Raw genomic sequence first — 17575 nt, forward strand, 5'->3', positions numbered from 1 at the left:
TTGGATACATATCCATAACCCACTATGCAAAATGGGTTAGCGTGTCCAAAACGCATATCCAGTTGAGCGCGTAGATAATAGCACTCATCACATGTAAATTCACGTTGATGAGGCTATTAGCTATTTCCCCCTGATTAAAAAAAAATGTGCACCCAACATGCACATTTTAACCCGCAAAAGTTAATTCCTGCCCGGAGCAGGCATTAATTCTTGAGGAGCCCAAACAAATTTATGAAAAGCAGAAAATACTGCTTTTCTGTTCCTTTTTTTGGTTTGTCTGATTTAATGTCGTTGCGATATTAAGTCGGAGGAACTGAAATAGGAGAATTTAAAAAAAGGTACTGGCAGGTGAGGAAAAGGGACACTCAATTAATAAGCATCCACTTTCCTAACCCATGGCTGTGCACAGGTTAGGAAAACGAATCTCATAAAATTGAGCGTCCATTTTCCTAACCTGAGCACCACCTCTCTTGGGCGCCTGCTGCCTAGGAGGCACTAGGGGCACATGATTTCCCCTAGCGCCTCCTTTTTTGCCGCTGCACCCGATTTAAATATTAAATCGAGCTCCCGAGAGAGATGGATTGGTGAGCGATAAGGGAGTGGGTGCACAATCGTGAGCACCCGTTTAACACGCACTGATATTGCATTGGCCTGTAAGAAAGTGAGAAATAACTATATTTAATTGCTCAAAGTAAATTTACTGGTGTACATCGCCATTCTAACTGAGCTGTATTTTCTCAAGAATTGTTATTTAAATAACTTTCATTATAAAAGAGGGTTATTATGAACCTCTTTTTCAAAAGGTTTTTCAATTTTATTTTGTTTGCTGCTTCTCTGGTTCTGCACTTATCTTTGCAATAGTGAAATATATCTCACACATTTGTGTTTCTTTATCATTCAAGGTGCTTCCAGGTCAGTTTTGGATAATCGGTGCGTGATGACATCATCCCCCCATCACAGCTCTGTGTTAAAGAGGTCCGTATTTAGTGTTCAGGCTAAAAGTCCATCAAAAACCAGTTTGCTATCTAAGCATGAAATAGAATATGATAGCCTAAGAAGAAGCAACCCTTATGCTGAAGAACAATATCAGCTTAAGAAACTCTTGGAAGAGTGTTCACAGCAAGTAAAAGACTTACAAAGAAAATTAAATGAAGTAAGTTTTTGACTTTATTTTAGAATATTTTGGTATTCAATAAAGAGCCAATATTCACATGTTCTCACAGGACAAGCAGGATGGTAGTCCTCACATATGGGTGACATCACAGGATGGAGCCCAATCACGGAAAACTTCTGTCAAAGTTTGCAGAACTTTGACTGACCCCTACTGGGCATGCCCAGCATAGCACTAACCCTGCAGCCAGCAGGGGTACCCCTTCAGTCTTCTTTTTTCCATGCAGCAGTAGCCTCGCGGTAAAGGAGCTCTGAAGAGATTCCTGACAGGAATTTTCCTCACGGAATTACTAAAAGTTAAATTGCCCCACAGGGGTCCCTCCTCTATCTTTTCTCAGTCCACGGTACTCCGGTAAGTTTTTACCCATTTTCTGTTGATTACCATTGAGTTTGGCCCTAGCGGCCTACTGGCCGTCGACCGTATCGCGGCTCGATTTTTTCCATGGCCATGGTGTCGGGGTTTCGTCGGTGCCCGGACTGTACCCACACCATGTTCATCACAGACCCCCATAAAGTCTGTGTAATGTGTCTAGGACGCGAGCACAATGTCTTGACCTGCACCAAATGTGCCCTAATGACACTGAAGGGTCGCAAGGCCAGAATGGAAAATTTCTCTTCCGTGCTGAAACCCCGACTCCGTCCATTGCATCGTTGTCAGAACCGGCACCGCTAACTTCGTGCCAGCATCGACCACCGACCGGTGACTGACCGGCATCGACGACTTCTCGGCCATCCACACCCTCTACTCCCCCTCAGCATCGAGGGGATTGTAGGGAGAAACATCACCATCGACACCGTAAGACTCGATCCATCGAGGAAGCGAAATCATCGACCTCGCCATCGTCCGAGCCGCTGTCGAAAAAACCCCGTCCAGGAAAGGCACGACTATTCCTGCGACCGGGTCACCGAGGCAACCCTCGCCCGATCAGGGATTGGGAGCCGCGACTTCGCCTTTAACGGTGGTCCCTCCGGCTATGCCTCTGCCTCCTTCTTCTGTTCCGGAGCCGGGGCTGCTTGCTCCAGGTCTCCGAAAAGAACTGGACCGGATGGTTCAGGAGGCCATCGACAAGGCGATGCAACGTCTTAAGGTTCCTCCAGCACTGACACTGGCACCGCCTCTGGAACCGATCATTGACCCAATTCTGGCAGCGCTGGCACCGCTGCTATCTAGGATGGAAGCGCTTATGGCCGCTTTTCCACCGATGGATCCCAGGTCTCCGATGGCTCTGATGCCCTCTCCAGCATCATCGGGAGGAGAAACACCGTTTCGCATCCCTCCATCGGGAGTTCTGCCTCAGCCATTGATGCCAATACGTCCCTCGCCACCAACCCATCCATCGGTGCTGATACATCCGTTGGCGCCACCGAGTCATCCATCAATGCCTTCGATGCCTGCACCGGTGCCTTCGATGCCATCATCGGTGCCTCCGATAATTCCTCCCGATTCCTTCGGAGCCTAGACTGGGTCCTTCAGGTATCTAACCACCCTGTCCCCCTCTAGTTCCTAGAGGGATGAGTGTGGATCCTTATGATACCTGGGGTGATGATACCTCAACAGACACCGATGATTTACCTTCACCACCTTCACCTACTGAGAGTAGAAAGCGTTCTCCCCCAGAGGACCTTTCCTTTATACATTTTGTGAAGGAAATGTCTGAATTGGTTCCCTTCCAATTAAAGATGGAACAGGATGATAGGCACCAGATGATGGAGTTGCTCCAGTTCCTGGATGCCCCTAAGGTAATCACCTCCATTCCCATTCATCAGGTCCTTCTCGATCTCCTCAAGAAGAACTGGGAACATCCTGGATCAATTGCTCCAGTACACAGGAAAGCTGACTCTACCTATTTGGTACAGTCAGCCCCAGGTTTTCAAAAATCACAGCTTGATCACCACTCGGTTGTGGTAGAGTCTGCACAAAAGAGGGTGAAAAGGTCAAAGACTCACTCATCTGTTCCTCCTGGAAAGGAACAAAAGTTCCTAGATAACATTGGTCGCCGAGTATTCCAAGGAGCCATTCTCATCTCCCGAATTTCCGCCTATCAGCTTTATATGACCCAATATAACAGTGTCATTTTCAAGCAGATACAGGATTTCTCAGACTCCCTGCCTCAGCAATTTCAAGAACCATTACAAACCCTAGTAAACAAGGGTTTTGAGGCAGGCAAGCATGAGATTAGAACATTTTATGACATTTTTGACACCTCTACCAGAGTGTCTGCAGCTGCTATTTTGGTGAGGCGGTGGGCCTGGCTCAAGTCTTCTGACCTATGCCCAGAAGTACAAGACCAGTTATCCGACCTGCCTTGTGTCGGAGATAATCTGTTTGGTGAACAGATTCAACGGACGGTGGCAGAATTAAAGGATCATCATGAGACCCTAAGACAGCTCTCTTTGATGCCTTCCGACTTCTCCTCAAACCAGCTCTTTAGAATGGACTCCAAGAAGTCTTTCTTGCGCCCGAAGAAGTCTTACCCGCCACCAACCAGATCCCGTGCCACGAGACCTTATCAAAAACCGCAGTCTCGTCAAGCCCGTAAACAAAAACCACAGGCAGCTCCTCAACCAGGACCTGCTTCCGGTTTTTGGCTTCCACTTAGAGAGCAGCAGCCAGATTCCTCTGTCTCACATACCAGTGGGAGGTCGATTGTGCCACATCTGACCAATGGGTATTGGCAATCATTGCTCAGGGTTACCATCTCAACTTTCTTGCCCTGCCACCGGATTCCCCACCTCTACAGACGTGGAGAACATCCGAACTCTCCATTCTTCTGGATCAAGAGGTTTCCCTCCTTCTCCAGTCAAGAGCAATAGAACCCGTACCATACTCTCAGCAAGGCCTAATGTTCTATTCCCGGTACTTCCTAATCCCCAAAAAATCGGGAGGCGTCCGTCCTATTCTAGACCTATGGGCCCTCAACAAGTACCTCCAGCGAGAAAAGTTCAAGATGGTCACCTTGGGATCGCTTCTACCTCTTCTACAAAGAGGAGACTGGCTCTGCACTCTGGACCTCCAGGACGCATACACCCACATTGCGATAAGTCCAGCTCATCGCAAATACCTAAGGTTCCTAGTAGGCCCCAAGCACTATCAATACCGAGTGCTTCCATTCGGCCTAGCATCTGCACCATGAGTCTTTACAAAATGCCTCATAGTTGTCGCAGACTTCCTCAGGACACAAGGTGTTCACGTCTACCCCTATCTGGACGACTGGTTAATCAGGGCTCCCACTCAGCAAATTGCTCTGTCGTCCCTAAATTTAACCTTACATATGCTAATTGCATTAGGATTTCTCGTCAATTACGACAAATCCTACTTAGTCCCATCTCAAACCTTGTCGTTCATTGGGGAAGAGTTGGACACCTTACAGGCAAAGGCTTTCCTACTTCAACAACGAGCACTGACTCTTGTATCTCTTGGTCACCAGCTGCAGTCTCAGCACTCTGCGACTGCACGCCAATTTCTCGTCCTCCTGGGACACATGACATCCTCAGTCCATGTCAAAACAATGGCCCGCTTGGCCATGAGACTCATGCACTGGACTCTAAGGTCTCAATGGACTCAAGCTATTCAGCCTCTGTCGACCGTTGTCCACGTCACCGACTCACTCCGTCTGTCTCTCGCCTGGTGGAAAAATCAGACCATTCTCCTCCAGGGATTGCCCTTCCAGGTTCCAAATCCTCAAATCACTCTCACCACCGATGCTTCCAACCTCGGTTGGGGAGCCCACGTGGCTGATCTGCAGACACAAGGACCTTAGTCTCCAGAGGAAGCCAAACACCAAATAAATTTCCTGGAACTTTGAGCAATCAGATATGCTCTCAGGGCTTTTCAGGATCATCTCTCAAATCAAGTCATCCTGATTCAGATGGACAACCAGGTGGCAATGTGGTACATCAACAAGCAGGGAGGCACAGGTTCCTTCCTTCTGTGTCGGGAATCTGCGCAGATTTGGGAGGAAGCTCTCTCCCATTCGATGTACCTCAGGGCCACCTGGTTGCTGGGAGTGGACAACGTGCTGGCAGACAAGCTGAGTCGCGTCTTTCAACTGAACGAGTGGTCTCTCAACCCCTCTGTAGCAAACTCCATCTTTCAACAATGTGGATATCCTTGGATAGACCTCTTTGCGTCCCCACAAAACCGCAAAGTGGAGAACTACTGCTCTCTCATTCACAGCAAACTCTCTCAACCCAGAGACGCATTCTCCCTCTCATGGGCAACTGGTCTGCTCTACGCATTCCCTCCACTTCCTCTTCTTTCGAAGACTCTCGTGAAGTTACGTCAGGACAAGGGAACCATGATCCTGATAGCACCTCACTGGCCGCGCCAAGTGTGGTTTCCGATACTTCAGGATCTCTCCATCCGCAGGCACATTCCCTTGGGAAAAGACCCGCTTCTGATCACTCAGAACAACGGGAGCCTACGCCATTCCAATCTTTACGCCTTATTCCTGACGGCATGGATGTTGAAAGGTTAATCCTTCAACCACTTAACCTTTCTGAACCAGTTTCCCGTGTCTTGATTGCTTTACGGAAGCCTTCCACAAGAAAAGCTTACTCTTATAAATGGAACAGGTTTAAGTCATGGTGCTCTTCTCAGTCCCTTGACCCCTTTACCTGTCCAGTTACCAAGTTTTTAGACTATCTCTGGCACTTATCAGAGTCAGGTCTAAAAATCTCTTCCATCAGAATGCATGTCAGTGCAGTAGCCGCCTTCCATAAAGGTGTCGGGGAAGTCCCTATATCAGTACAACCCCTTGTAACACACTTTTTGAAGGGCTTGCTCCATATCAAGCCTCCACTACGTCCTCCGGTCCCTTCTTGGGACCTTAATCTGGTTCTGGGTCGGCTCATGAAACCACCATTCGAGCCTCTTCACTGTTGTGAACTTCGATATCTCACATGGAAAGTGATTTTCCTTTTGGCAATCACTTCAGCTCGCAGAGTTAGTGAATTGCAGGCTCTAGTTACCTATCCGCCTTACACTAAACTTCTGCAGGACCGGGCGGTACTCCGCACTCACCCGAAATTCTTACCTAAAGTAGTTTCGGATTTTCATCTCAATCAATCCATTATACTGCTTACCTTTTTTCCCAGGCCCCATGCCAACCCAGGAGAACAGGCTGTGCATACTCTTGACTGTAAGCGGGCTCTAGCGTTTTACCTAGACCGTACAGCTGCCCACAGGGAAAGCACTCAATTGTTCGTCTCTTTCCACCCTAACAAGTTAGGGAAGCCTGTGGGTAAACAGACTCTCTCCTCCTGGTTGGCGAACTGCATATCCTTCTGCTACCAGCAAGCAGGCATTCCATTCCAAGACCATGTTAAAACACACTCTGTGAGGGCCATGGCGACTTCAGTAGCACACCTACGATCGGTGCCGCTTCCTGACATTTGCTGGGCTGCTACCTGGAGTTCTCTCCACACCTTTGCAGCCCACTATTGCTTGGACAAAGCCGGAAGACAAGATTCCATCTTCGGCCAATCTGTCCTTCGTAATCTATTTACAACGTGACGTACCAACACCTTTCCGCCTGCCCGGTGGGGTTCAGGATGCCCTCTACCAAATTCCACCCCAGTTGATGTGCCTGTTGCACGCCTTTTGGGTGCATTTGGTGCATGTTCAGACATCCTCAGCTCGGTACTCACCCATATGTGAGGACTACCATCCTGCTTGTCCTGTGAGAAAGCAAATGTTGCTTACCTGTAACAGGTGTTCTCACAGGACAGCAGGATGTTAGTCCTCATGAAACCCGCCCACCGCCCTGCGGTGTTGGGTTCGTAACGTTTTCTTATTTTATTTTTGACACTGCCTGTAGCTTTCAAATAAGACTGAAGGGGGACCCCTGCTGGCTGCAGGGTTAGTGCTATGCTGGGCATGCCCAGTAGGGGTCAGTCAAAGTTCTGCAAACTTTGACAGAAGTTTTCCGTGATTGGGCTAAACCTCTGGCAGACATCAAAAATTGCTCCCTCAAACAAGGATCTGTCCCAGACTGTTTAAAAATTGCTTCGCTGAAACCCTTACTAAAAAAAACCCAATCTGGATCCAGCCAACCTTACAAATTTTCGCCCCATTGCAAACTTAACTTTTATAGCCAAGCTAATGGAAAGGCTTGGCAACATCCGACTCACAGACTACCTGGACTCTCACAATATTCTATACCCTTCTCAATTCGGATTCAGGAAACGCCTAAACACAGAATCTCTCCTTCTTTCTTTAACGGACAACATTCTGATGGGCATCGACAAGGGACAATCATACCTTCTAGCTCTACTCGATATTTCTGCGGCGTTCGACACGGTAAACCATTCTATCCTCATCAACCGTCTAATGGATATAGGCATCACTGGCTCTGCACTGCTCTGGTTCAAATCCTTTCTGAACAACAGGCACTACAAAGTTAAAATAAATGACAAAGAATCCCACCCCATTCCTTCAAATCAAGGAGTACTACAGGGTTCTTCACTTTCTCCTACCCTGTTCAATATTTATCTACTCCCATTATGTCAGCTACTCAATAGCCTCAACCTCACCCATTTTATATACACGGACGATGTGCAAATCATTATACCCATCTCGGACCCCATCTCCTCTACTCTAAATTTTTGGAACAACTGCTTACACGCCATCAACCTACTTCTCTCGAGTCTCAACCTGGTCCTTAATACGTCCAAAACAGAACTCCTGTTTATCTCCCCTAGCGATAACAACCCCTTTGCCAACAATGCAATTACTCCACTAGCAAGCCAGGTTAGAGACCTTGGGGCCACCCTTGACTCTAGAATGAATTTCAAAAAGTTCATTAACGCTACAACCAAAGAATGTTTCTTTAAGCTTCAGGTCCTGAAGCAGCTAAGACCGCTCTTACACTTCCAGGATTTCCGTTCAGTGCTTCAAGCCATTCTGTTTTCAAAGATCGACTATTGTATCGTGCTACTACTCGGTCTCCCAGCCTCTACTACTAAACCTCTACAGATGCTGCAAAACGCAGCGGCCAGGATCCTTACAAACACACGTCGTAAGGACCACATCACACCAATCCTAAAAATCCTACATTGGCTACCCATCCAATACAGAATACTCTTCAAGGCTCTCACCATCATCCACAAATACGTCTACCAACAGTCCACACTCCAACTCGCCATCCCTCTCGAACTACATACTTCCGCAAGGCCGACTAGAACCGCCTACAAAGGCTCGCTCAAGGCCCCCCCAAAAAAATCCTCGGTCCACAACTCTATTCACAAGCGAGCACTTTCGACAGCAGGTCCGCTACATTGGAATTCGCTTCCCTCAGATATACGCCAAGAACAATGCCATCTCTCCTTCAGAAAGAAACTGAAAACCTGGTTGTTCACACAAGCTTACCGTTGAAGGAACCTCGATCAACCAACATTGACTCTCACCCTTCGATTTCTTCCCTAATCACGCCCCCCCTCCCCTTTCCAGTCCCCTCCCTGACACCCCACCCCTGCTCACCTCTCCTCTCCTCCTCCCACAGGATATATTATGTTAATAATCGCCCAGGATAAATCTCTATTTAAGTCTCGCTACTCTATGGTTTTTAGTTGATTATTTTATCACTCTGCAGTTGTTATCGTTTTAAATCTTTCCTGACTTCCATCTCCCATGTTTTTCGCTCCCCGTTTTTTGTAACTTTACCTTCTACTTAGCTGTTAATTGGTTTCCCCTGTTATATTGTAACCGGTACGATAAGACCTCGTCTTGAGTATCGGTATAGTAAAACAAATTTAAATAAATAAATAAATAAATAAATATGTGTGTGTGTGTGCAAGAGAGTGAGGGAGCCTGTATGAGGGTGTGTGTATGTGTATTAGAGAGAGGGAGCACGTGTGTGAGAGAGGGCGGGATAGAGGGAGCCTGTGTGAGGGGCAGTAATGAGAACGGGGACAAGCTCTGGGACTGGCGATAGAGTGGAAGCGGTTGAGCCTAGAGGTAGAGGGGAGATATACTGCCAGGAGGAGGAGTTGGGGCCTGAGAGGGCAAAGTGACCAGGGGTGTAGGGAGAGCGAGTGGAAGGGACTCTCTTACAGTGAATTTCTAGGGAAATTCTGCTCAAAATATTTAAAATTCTGTATCTTTAAGTAATAACTTTTTTCTGTATTAATTTAAAATGTAATTACTTAAAGACTGTCATGTAAATTGTGTTATTTTGACCAATATAAAGTTTGCAGAATTTTGCAGAATTTTAAGTTTTTGTGTGCAGCATTTTAAATTTTTTTGCGCAGAATTCCCCCAGGAGTAGCTCACCCTGTGTGGCTAGTCAGATAAGCCTAAAAAAATACAACGCCTAGCTAAGATTACATCACCTGAATTTCATTCTTTAAATTCCTTGCATATCAGTCTAGAAAGAGTGAATGAGAATCACTGATAAGAAAACCAGTCTGAGTTATAGATAAATGTGGCTAGATCTCAAAGTTGGGTCAGTTTTAACCTTGTGTCAGAAGACGAGGTATGTTCTCTAATCTTTTTCTTAAAGCCAAAGGGCTGCATTTTGGATATATGTCCAAAAAAGCATTAAGTGCTGAAAGAACTGTCTCCTAAACCCCTCTGTGATATAATTAACTTTTCTTTCAGTGAAACATTTCTTTCAGAATCTGTAAAACAAGCCATAGTGGGGCCTATACAAAAGAAGATTCTGTCAGACACAAAACATCTGGCTTACTATAGACCAATATTTAATTTACTAAGTCTGGCAAAAATTATAGAATATTTTGTGTTAAAACAATTTAGTGATTATTTAATGAAATGTTAGAACAGCATTTTCCAGGTGGTGTGCTATTATACACTAGTGTGCCGTGGCTGAAGTACAGGTGTGCCGCGGCTGCATTTTCTTTTTCTCTTTCGCTCCTGGCCAGCAGGATGTCCTCCTGCCAGCAGTGGGTGTGAGAGAGCAGCACTTATTGGTAGCTGCTCCTTCTTTCCCCTCTGCTGGGTCTCCCCTACAACAGGAATTGCAGGGGGATCTATAGGCTTATGAGACTTGCTGGCCCTATGCAGGTCAGATTACCTATGGAGGTTGGAAGGAGAGGGATGATGATGATTCAAGGGGGTGGGGAGGAAAGGTTGGAAGGTCATGATGCCAGGGGGTGGAGGGAGTGGGAAGAGAAGGTGATGCCAGGGGATGGGGAGATAGAAGATTGATAATGATGTCACTCAAGTGGAGGAGTGGAGAGAGATGGAAGGTGATGATGCCAGGAAGTGAGGGAGAGGGCAAGTGATGCCAGAGGGTGAAGAGAAAGTGAAGAGAAGGTGATTAGCATGGGTAGTGGAGGGAGACGGAAGAGAAAGTGATGTTGTTAGGGAATGGAGAGAGAGGGAAATTGATTACGGCAGGGATTAAGGGAGAGGGGTGGAGGAAGAGGGAAAGAGATGATGCTAGGGAACAAAGGAAGAGAGGTAGAGGCAGAGGTAAGATGATGATGATGATGATGCCAAGGGTTGAGGGAGAGAGATAGAGGCAGAGGTTAGGAGATGGTCAGGGAGAGAGAGAAGGTGATGATAATGATGATGATGGGGGGGGTGGGGGTGAAGGGGGAGGGATGTGGTGATAATGTGATGGGGTGGGGAAGAGGTGGTGGAAGTAGTGATGATGCCTGGGGATGGGGAGAGGGATGGAGGGAGAAAGAAAATGATGATAAGGCAAGATTGGGTGAAGAGGTGATGGGAGAAGGAAAGTGATTATGATGAGGGTGGTGGGAGAGGGAAGGTGATGATGCCAGAGGGTGGGGGAGAGAGGTAGAAGGAAAGGGAAGGTGGTGATGATGATTCCAGGGGTTAGGAGGTGGAGAGAGAAGGTGATATTGATGCCAAGGAGTGAGGGAGAGAGAAGGTGATGATAATAAGATGGAGGGGGAAGGTGATGATGCCAGGGGTATAGATAGATAGGGAAGGGAAGAAGAAGATGATGCCAGGGGAGAGGCATGATTATGATGCTGGGGGAAGAGGGAAGGGAGAAGGTGATGATGCCAAGGGGAAGGTAGAGAGGGGAGAAGAGAAAGTGATGATGGGGAAGTGGATGATGTGCCACAACAAAGTGACCCCTTTGACAGGTGGCGCCCCAAAATAAAAATGGTTGGGAACCAAAGTGGGTTTTCTGTCTGCAAAAGAACAGAGACCCTATTAGCATCGGTGACAGGCAAATTATTAAGAGAATTAGATAGAGGGAGGCCAGCAATTGTGGTGCTTTTGGATATGTTAGTGCACACAATCTTGTTATCAAAGCTATCTGTGGTTGGAATAGGTGGAACAGCGTTTAAATGTTTTATGTCTTTTCAAGTAATGGTGAATGGGACAGTTTCAGATAATAGGATAATTGGTGACTGTGATATCCAAAGGTTTACCATTATCAGCCATACTAATGTATACCCATCTCCCACTCACCCCTAACTCATCCTTTAATTTATAGGCAGGTGCCACTTTCATACACACACACACACACACAAAAAATCAGTCCTATAACTTCACTTCATGAATTCCCCACACCTTATTGATAGTTTGATCATTCCCTTGTAGGCCACTATCATATATATAGTGAATACACTAATACATTTAAAGGACCCTAATTAGACACATCCTACTCCCATAGCAACCTAAAACTTAACTAGGAACTGAACAAATTTGACATGAAGGCAACAGTCGAGCAGCAAGAGTGGGGCCTCCCAGTCTTTTGCATCGAGTGTCACATGTATAATTTTTTCTCACAGGACAAGCAGGATGGTTGTCCTCACAAATGGGTGACATCGAGGATGGAGCCCAACCACGGAAAACTTCTGTCAAAGTTTCAGGAACTTTGACTGGCCCCTACTGGGCATGCCCAGCACGGCACTAACCCTGCAGCCAGCAGGGGTCTCCCTTCAGTCTTCTTTTTTCCGCGCAGCAGTAGCCACGCGGTAGAAGAGCTCTTAACCACGTTCCTGACAGGAATTTCAAACTCTTAGTTTTGAAGAAAATTTGCTCCACAGGGGTCTCCCTTCGACAAATTTTCGGTCCGCGGAACTTTGGTAAGTTTTTGCCGTTGTTTGGTCGACTTCCATCAACTTTGGCCCTCGAGGCCTATTGTCAGTCGACAGTCCCGCGGCTAAATTTTTGGCTTCTCGCCATGGCGTCGGGGTTTCGTCGGTGTCCAGACTGTACCCGAACTATGTCAATCACAGACCCCCATGGAGTCTGTGTTTTATGTTTAGGCAGCGAGCATGACGTTCTGACTTGCACCAAATGTGCTCTCATGACACCAAAGGGTCGCAAAGCCAGAATGGAGAAGATGGGGCTCCTCTTCCACGCTCGTACCCCAACGCCATCGATTGCATCGACGTCGTCGGAACCGGCACCGACGAGGTCTCATCATCATAGACAACCCTTCGGTGACCGTCCGCCATCGGTGACTTCACGGCCATCGACTCCCGTTCCTTCCCCTGATGCTCGAGGGGATCGAAAGGAAAAACATCGCCATCGACGTCATAAGTCTCGGCCTGTCGAGGAATCGACGTCATCGACCTCTGCACCGACCGAGCCACCGACAAAGAAGCCTCGATCAGAGGTGGCACCGTCCCCTCTTCTTTCGCAGGCACCGAGGCAACCCTCACCCCCTTCGGGTTTGGGAGCCGCGATTCCACCGGTGACGGTGGCCCCTCCGGCTCAGCCTCAGCCTCCCTCTCCTGTCGAGCCGGGTCTCGTTACCCCTGGTCTCCAGGCAGAACTGGACCGGCTGGATAAGGCGATGCAACGATTCCAACCTCCTCCGGCACCGACACTGGCACCGAGGGTGGAACCGACCACCGAGCCAATTGCAGCTGCACTGGCTCCGTTGCTAAACCGGATGGAAGCGCTCATGACAGCCCTTCCACCGGTGATACCTGTGTCACCGACACCGGCAAGACCGTTGTCACCGACAGGTTTTTCATCGGGTGGAGAAACACCATATCGGATTCCCCCTTCGGGGATAGTTCCATCGGTGCCAAGTCGTCCCTCGCCACCGATCCTGTCTTCGGGGGCGATACGCACCTCTGCTCCACTGAGGTTTCCGATGCCGGTACCGATTCCATCGAGATGGACACCGGTTCCTTCGGTGCCCACACTGGCACCGATACCAACACCGATTCCATCGAGGATTTTCTCGATGCCCTCGGTGACTCCAACCAATATTTCGGAGCCTCAACCTGGGCCCTCAGGGGTTCAGCCCCCTCGAGGTCCTACAAGTCATCACCAAGATCCTTATGATACTTGGGGTGATGATACCTCTACTGACACCGATGATTTGCCTTCACCACCCTCTCCTGCAGAGAGTAGAAAGCGTTCTCCCCCTGAGAACCTCTCTTTCATAAATTTTGTGAAGGAAATGTCAGAGTTGGTCCCATTCCAACTCCAATCGGAACAGGATGACAGGCACCAAATGATGGAATTGCTCCAATTCTTGAATGCCCCTAAAATCATCACTTCTATTCCCATTCATCAGGTTTTTCTAGACCTCCTTAAAAAGAATTGGGAATCTCCTGGCACTGTTTCCCCGGTCAACAAAAAAGCTGACTCTACATATCTTGTACAGTCCGCTCCTGGTTTTCAAAAACCTCAGTTAGACCACCATTCTGTAGTCGTAGAATCAGCTCAAAAGAAAGCTAAACGATCGAAGCCACACTCTTCCATGCCTCCTACTAAGGAAAACAAATTCCTAGATACCATAGGTAGGAAGGTGTATCAAGGAGCTATGCTGATTTCCAGAATAGCTTCTTATCAGCTTTATATGACTCAATATAATAGGGTCCTCCTGAAACAGATGCAGGAATACACGGATGCCTTGCCTGAACAGTTCCAGCCACAGCTTCAATCCCTCCTAAATAAAGGATTTGAAGCTGGGAAGCACGAAGTAAGAACAGCTTATGACATATTCGATGCTTCTACTAGAATTTCTGCCACAGCCATCTCAGCCAGACGCTGGGCTTGGCTTAAGTCATCTGACCTGCGACTAGAAGTTCAGGACAGGCTTTCTGATCTACCCTGCCTGGGGGATAATTTGTTTGGTGAGCAAATTCAACAAATTGTGGCTGAATTAAAGGATCATCATGAGACACTTAAACAGCTCTCATCTATCCCTCCTGACTTGCCTTCTAAACAACCGTTTAGGAAGGATTCCAAAAAGTCTTTCTTCCGGGCACGGAAGTATTATCCCCCTTCCACCAAGTCTAGGCCTGCAAGGTCTTATCGTAAGACTCAACCTCGCCAGACACACAAACAAAAGCCAGCAGCAGCTCCACCACCTGGCCCTGCTACAGGTTTTTGACTTTCACCTGGAGAGCATTTACCAAACCCCTCTTCCAACTATACCAGTAGGAGGATGGCTGTGCCACTTCCTAGGAAGGTGGCAACACATCACCACAGATCAGTGGGTAATAACAATCATTACACAGGGTTACCACCTCAACTTTCAGTTTCTCCCTCCCGACTCCCCGCCTCTGCAGGCGTGGAGACACACCGATCACTCTGCTCTTTTAGAACAAGAAGTCTCCTTTCTCCTACAATCAAACGCTGTAGAACCCGTTCCTTACTTACAACAAGGGCTCGGCTTCTACTCCAGGTACTTCCTGATCCCAAAAAAGTCGGGAGGACTTCGTCCAATCCTAGACCTACGGGCTCTCAACAAGTACCTTTACAAGGAGAAATTCAAGATGGTAACCCTAGGCTCCCTACTCCCCCTACTGCAAAGAGGGGATTGGCTATGCTCTCTAGACCTGAAAGACGCATATACCCACATTGCGATCACACAATCTCATCGCAAATACCTGCGTTTTCTTGTAGGCCAAAACCACTACCAATACCGAGTACTACCGTTTGGCCTGGCATCTGCACCACGAGTCTTTACCAAATGTCTCGTCGTGGTAGCAGCATTCCTCAGGAAGGAAGGTGTCCACGTCTACCCCTACCTCGACGATTGGTTAATCAGGGCCCCAACCCAGCAAATAGCTCGGTCATCCCTGACTCTAACAATTCAAACATTACTTTCTCTAGGGTTTCTTGTCAATTACGAGAAATCCTACTTAGTCCCATCTCAAACCTTATCCTTCATTGGGGCAGACTTGGACACCTTACAAGCAAAGGCCTACCTTCCTCATCAAAGAGCAATAGCTCTTGTATCCCTAGCTCGCCAGCTGCGGTCTCAACACACAGCCACTGCTCGCCAATTCCTCGCCCTCCTGGGACACATGGCCTCCTCAGTCCATGTAACTCCCATGGCTCTCTGGCCATGAGAGTCACACAATGGACTCTAAGACAACAATGGACTCAGGCTCTTCAGCCTCTGACCTCCCTTGTTACAATCACAAATGCACTCCGGCTGTCTCTTCTCTGGTGGACAAATCAATTCAACCTCCTACAGGGCTTGCCCTTTCTTCCACCAGATCCCCAGGTAATCCTCACCACCGACGCTTCCAACATCGGTTGGGGAGCCCATGTAAACAATCTACAGACTCAAGGATTCTGGTCACTAGAGGAAGCCAAACACCAGATAAATTTCCTGGAGTTGAGAGCAATCCGTTATGCTCTCAGGACTTTTCAAGATTGCCTTTCAAATCAAGCAATCTTAATTCAGACAGACAACCAGGTGGCCATGTGGTACATAAACAAGCAGGGAGGCACAGGCTCCTTCCTTCTGTGTCAGGAAGCTGCGCAGATTTGGGCGGAAGCCCTCTCCCGCTCCATGTACCTCAGGGCCACCTACCTGCCGGGAGTGGACAATGTATTGGAAGACCAGCTGAGCCGTGTCTTCCAGCCACACGAGTGGTCACTCAATCCCTTGGTAGCGACCTCTCTATTTCACAAGTGGGGTTATCCCCACATAGACCTCTTTGCGTCCCCTCAGAACCACAAAGTGGACAATTACTGCTCCCTCATTCGGAGCCAGCACTCTCGGCCGAGGGATGCTTTTTCCCTCACGTGGATAACCGGTCTGCTTTATGCATTGCCTCCACTTCCTCTTCTGTCGAAGACTCTCGTGAAGCTCCGCCAGGACAGGGGAACCATGATCCTGATAGCTCCGCACTGGCCACGCCAAGTGTGGTTTCCCATACTCCAGGATCTCTCCATCCGCAGGCACATTCCTCTGGGAAAAGACCCGCATCTGCTCACTCAAAACGACGGATGCCTCCTCCATCCCAACCTCCAAGCCTTGTCCCTGACAGCATGGATGTTGAAAGGTTAGTCCTTCAGCCTTTTAACCTTTCGGATTCAGTTTCTCGTGTCCTGATAGCTTCACGAAAGCCTTCGACAAGAAAATCTTACTCATACTAATGGAAAAGGTACACATCATGGTGCACTTCTCAGTTCCTTGATCCCCTTTCCTGTCCAATCTCTAAATTCTTGGACTATTTATGGCACCTATCAGAATCCGGTCTAAAGACCTCTTCTATAAGGATGCATGTCAGTGCGGTGGCCGCCTTCCATAAAGGTATCGGGGGTGTCCCTATCTCAGTACAACCCCTGGTAACACGCTTTCTTAAAGGATTGCTCCATTTGAAGCCACCTTTACGTCCTCCGGCCCCATCTTGGGACCTTAACCTGGTTCTTGATCGCCTTATGAAACCACCTTTTGAACCTCTTTACTCCTGTGACTTAAAATATCTCACATGGAAAGTGTTATTCCTTTTGGCTATCACTTCAGCTCGCAGGGTTAGTGAATTACAGGCCCTAGTTACCTATCCGCCTTACACTAAACTCCTGCAGGACCGGGCGGTGCTCCGCACTCACCCTAAATTTTTACCTAAGGTAGTTTCGGAGTTTCATATCAATCAATCCATCATACTACCTATCTTCTTTCCCAGGCCCCACTCCAACTCAGGGGAACAGACTCTGCATACCCTAGACTGTAAACGAGCTCTAGCTTTTTATCTAGACCGTACAGTTTCTCACAGGAAGAGCACTCAATTATTCGTCTCTTTCCATCCTAACAAGTTAGGACAACCTGTGGGTAAGCAGGCTCTTTCCTCCTGGTTGGCGGACTGCATTTCCTTCTGCTATCAGCAAGCTGGCATTCCTTTCCAAGACCGTGTTAAGGCACACTCTGTGAGGGCCATGGCGACTTCAGTAGCACACCTTCGATCGGTGCCGCTTCCTGACATCTGCAAAGCTGCAACCTGGAGTTCCCTCCATACCTTTGCAGCCCACTATTGTTTGGATAAAGCTGGAAGACAAGATTCCATCTTCGGCCAATCTGTCTCGCGTAACCTTTTTCCAACTTGATGTACCAACACCCTTCCACCTCCCGGTTGGGTGCGGATGCCCTTCACCAAATTCCACCCCAGTTGTTGTGCCTGTTGCACACCGTTGGGTACATTTGGCGCAAGTCAGGACATCCTCAGCTCGGTACTCACCCATTTGTGAGGACAACCATCCTGC

General features: G+C 48.0%; 1 protein-coding gene across 2 annotated transcripts in view; it reads left to right on the forward strand.

The window, feature by feature from the left end:
- Positions 1 to 17575, forward strand: part of CCDC158 (coiled-coil domain containing 158) — a 1731209-nt gene that overhangs the window by 180407 nt on the left and 1533227 nt on the right. For both annotated transcript variants that reach the window (XM_029599728.1, XM_029599736.1), the window contains exon 4: positions 903 to 1153. In XM_029599728.1, coding sequence (XP_029455588.1) covers positions 903 to 1153 — 251 coding nt within the window. The remainder of the gene's footprint in view (positions 1 to 902; positions 1154 to 17575) is intronic.

Source organism: Rhinatrema bivittatum, chromosome 1 (assembly GCF_901001135.1).
Source record: "Rhinatrema bivittatum chromosome 1, aRhiBiv1.1, whole genome shotgun sequence".
NCBI lineage: Eukaryota > Metazoa > Chordata > Amphibia > Gymnophiona > Rhinatrematidae > Rhinatrema > Rhinatrema bivittatum.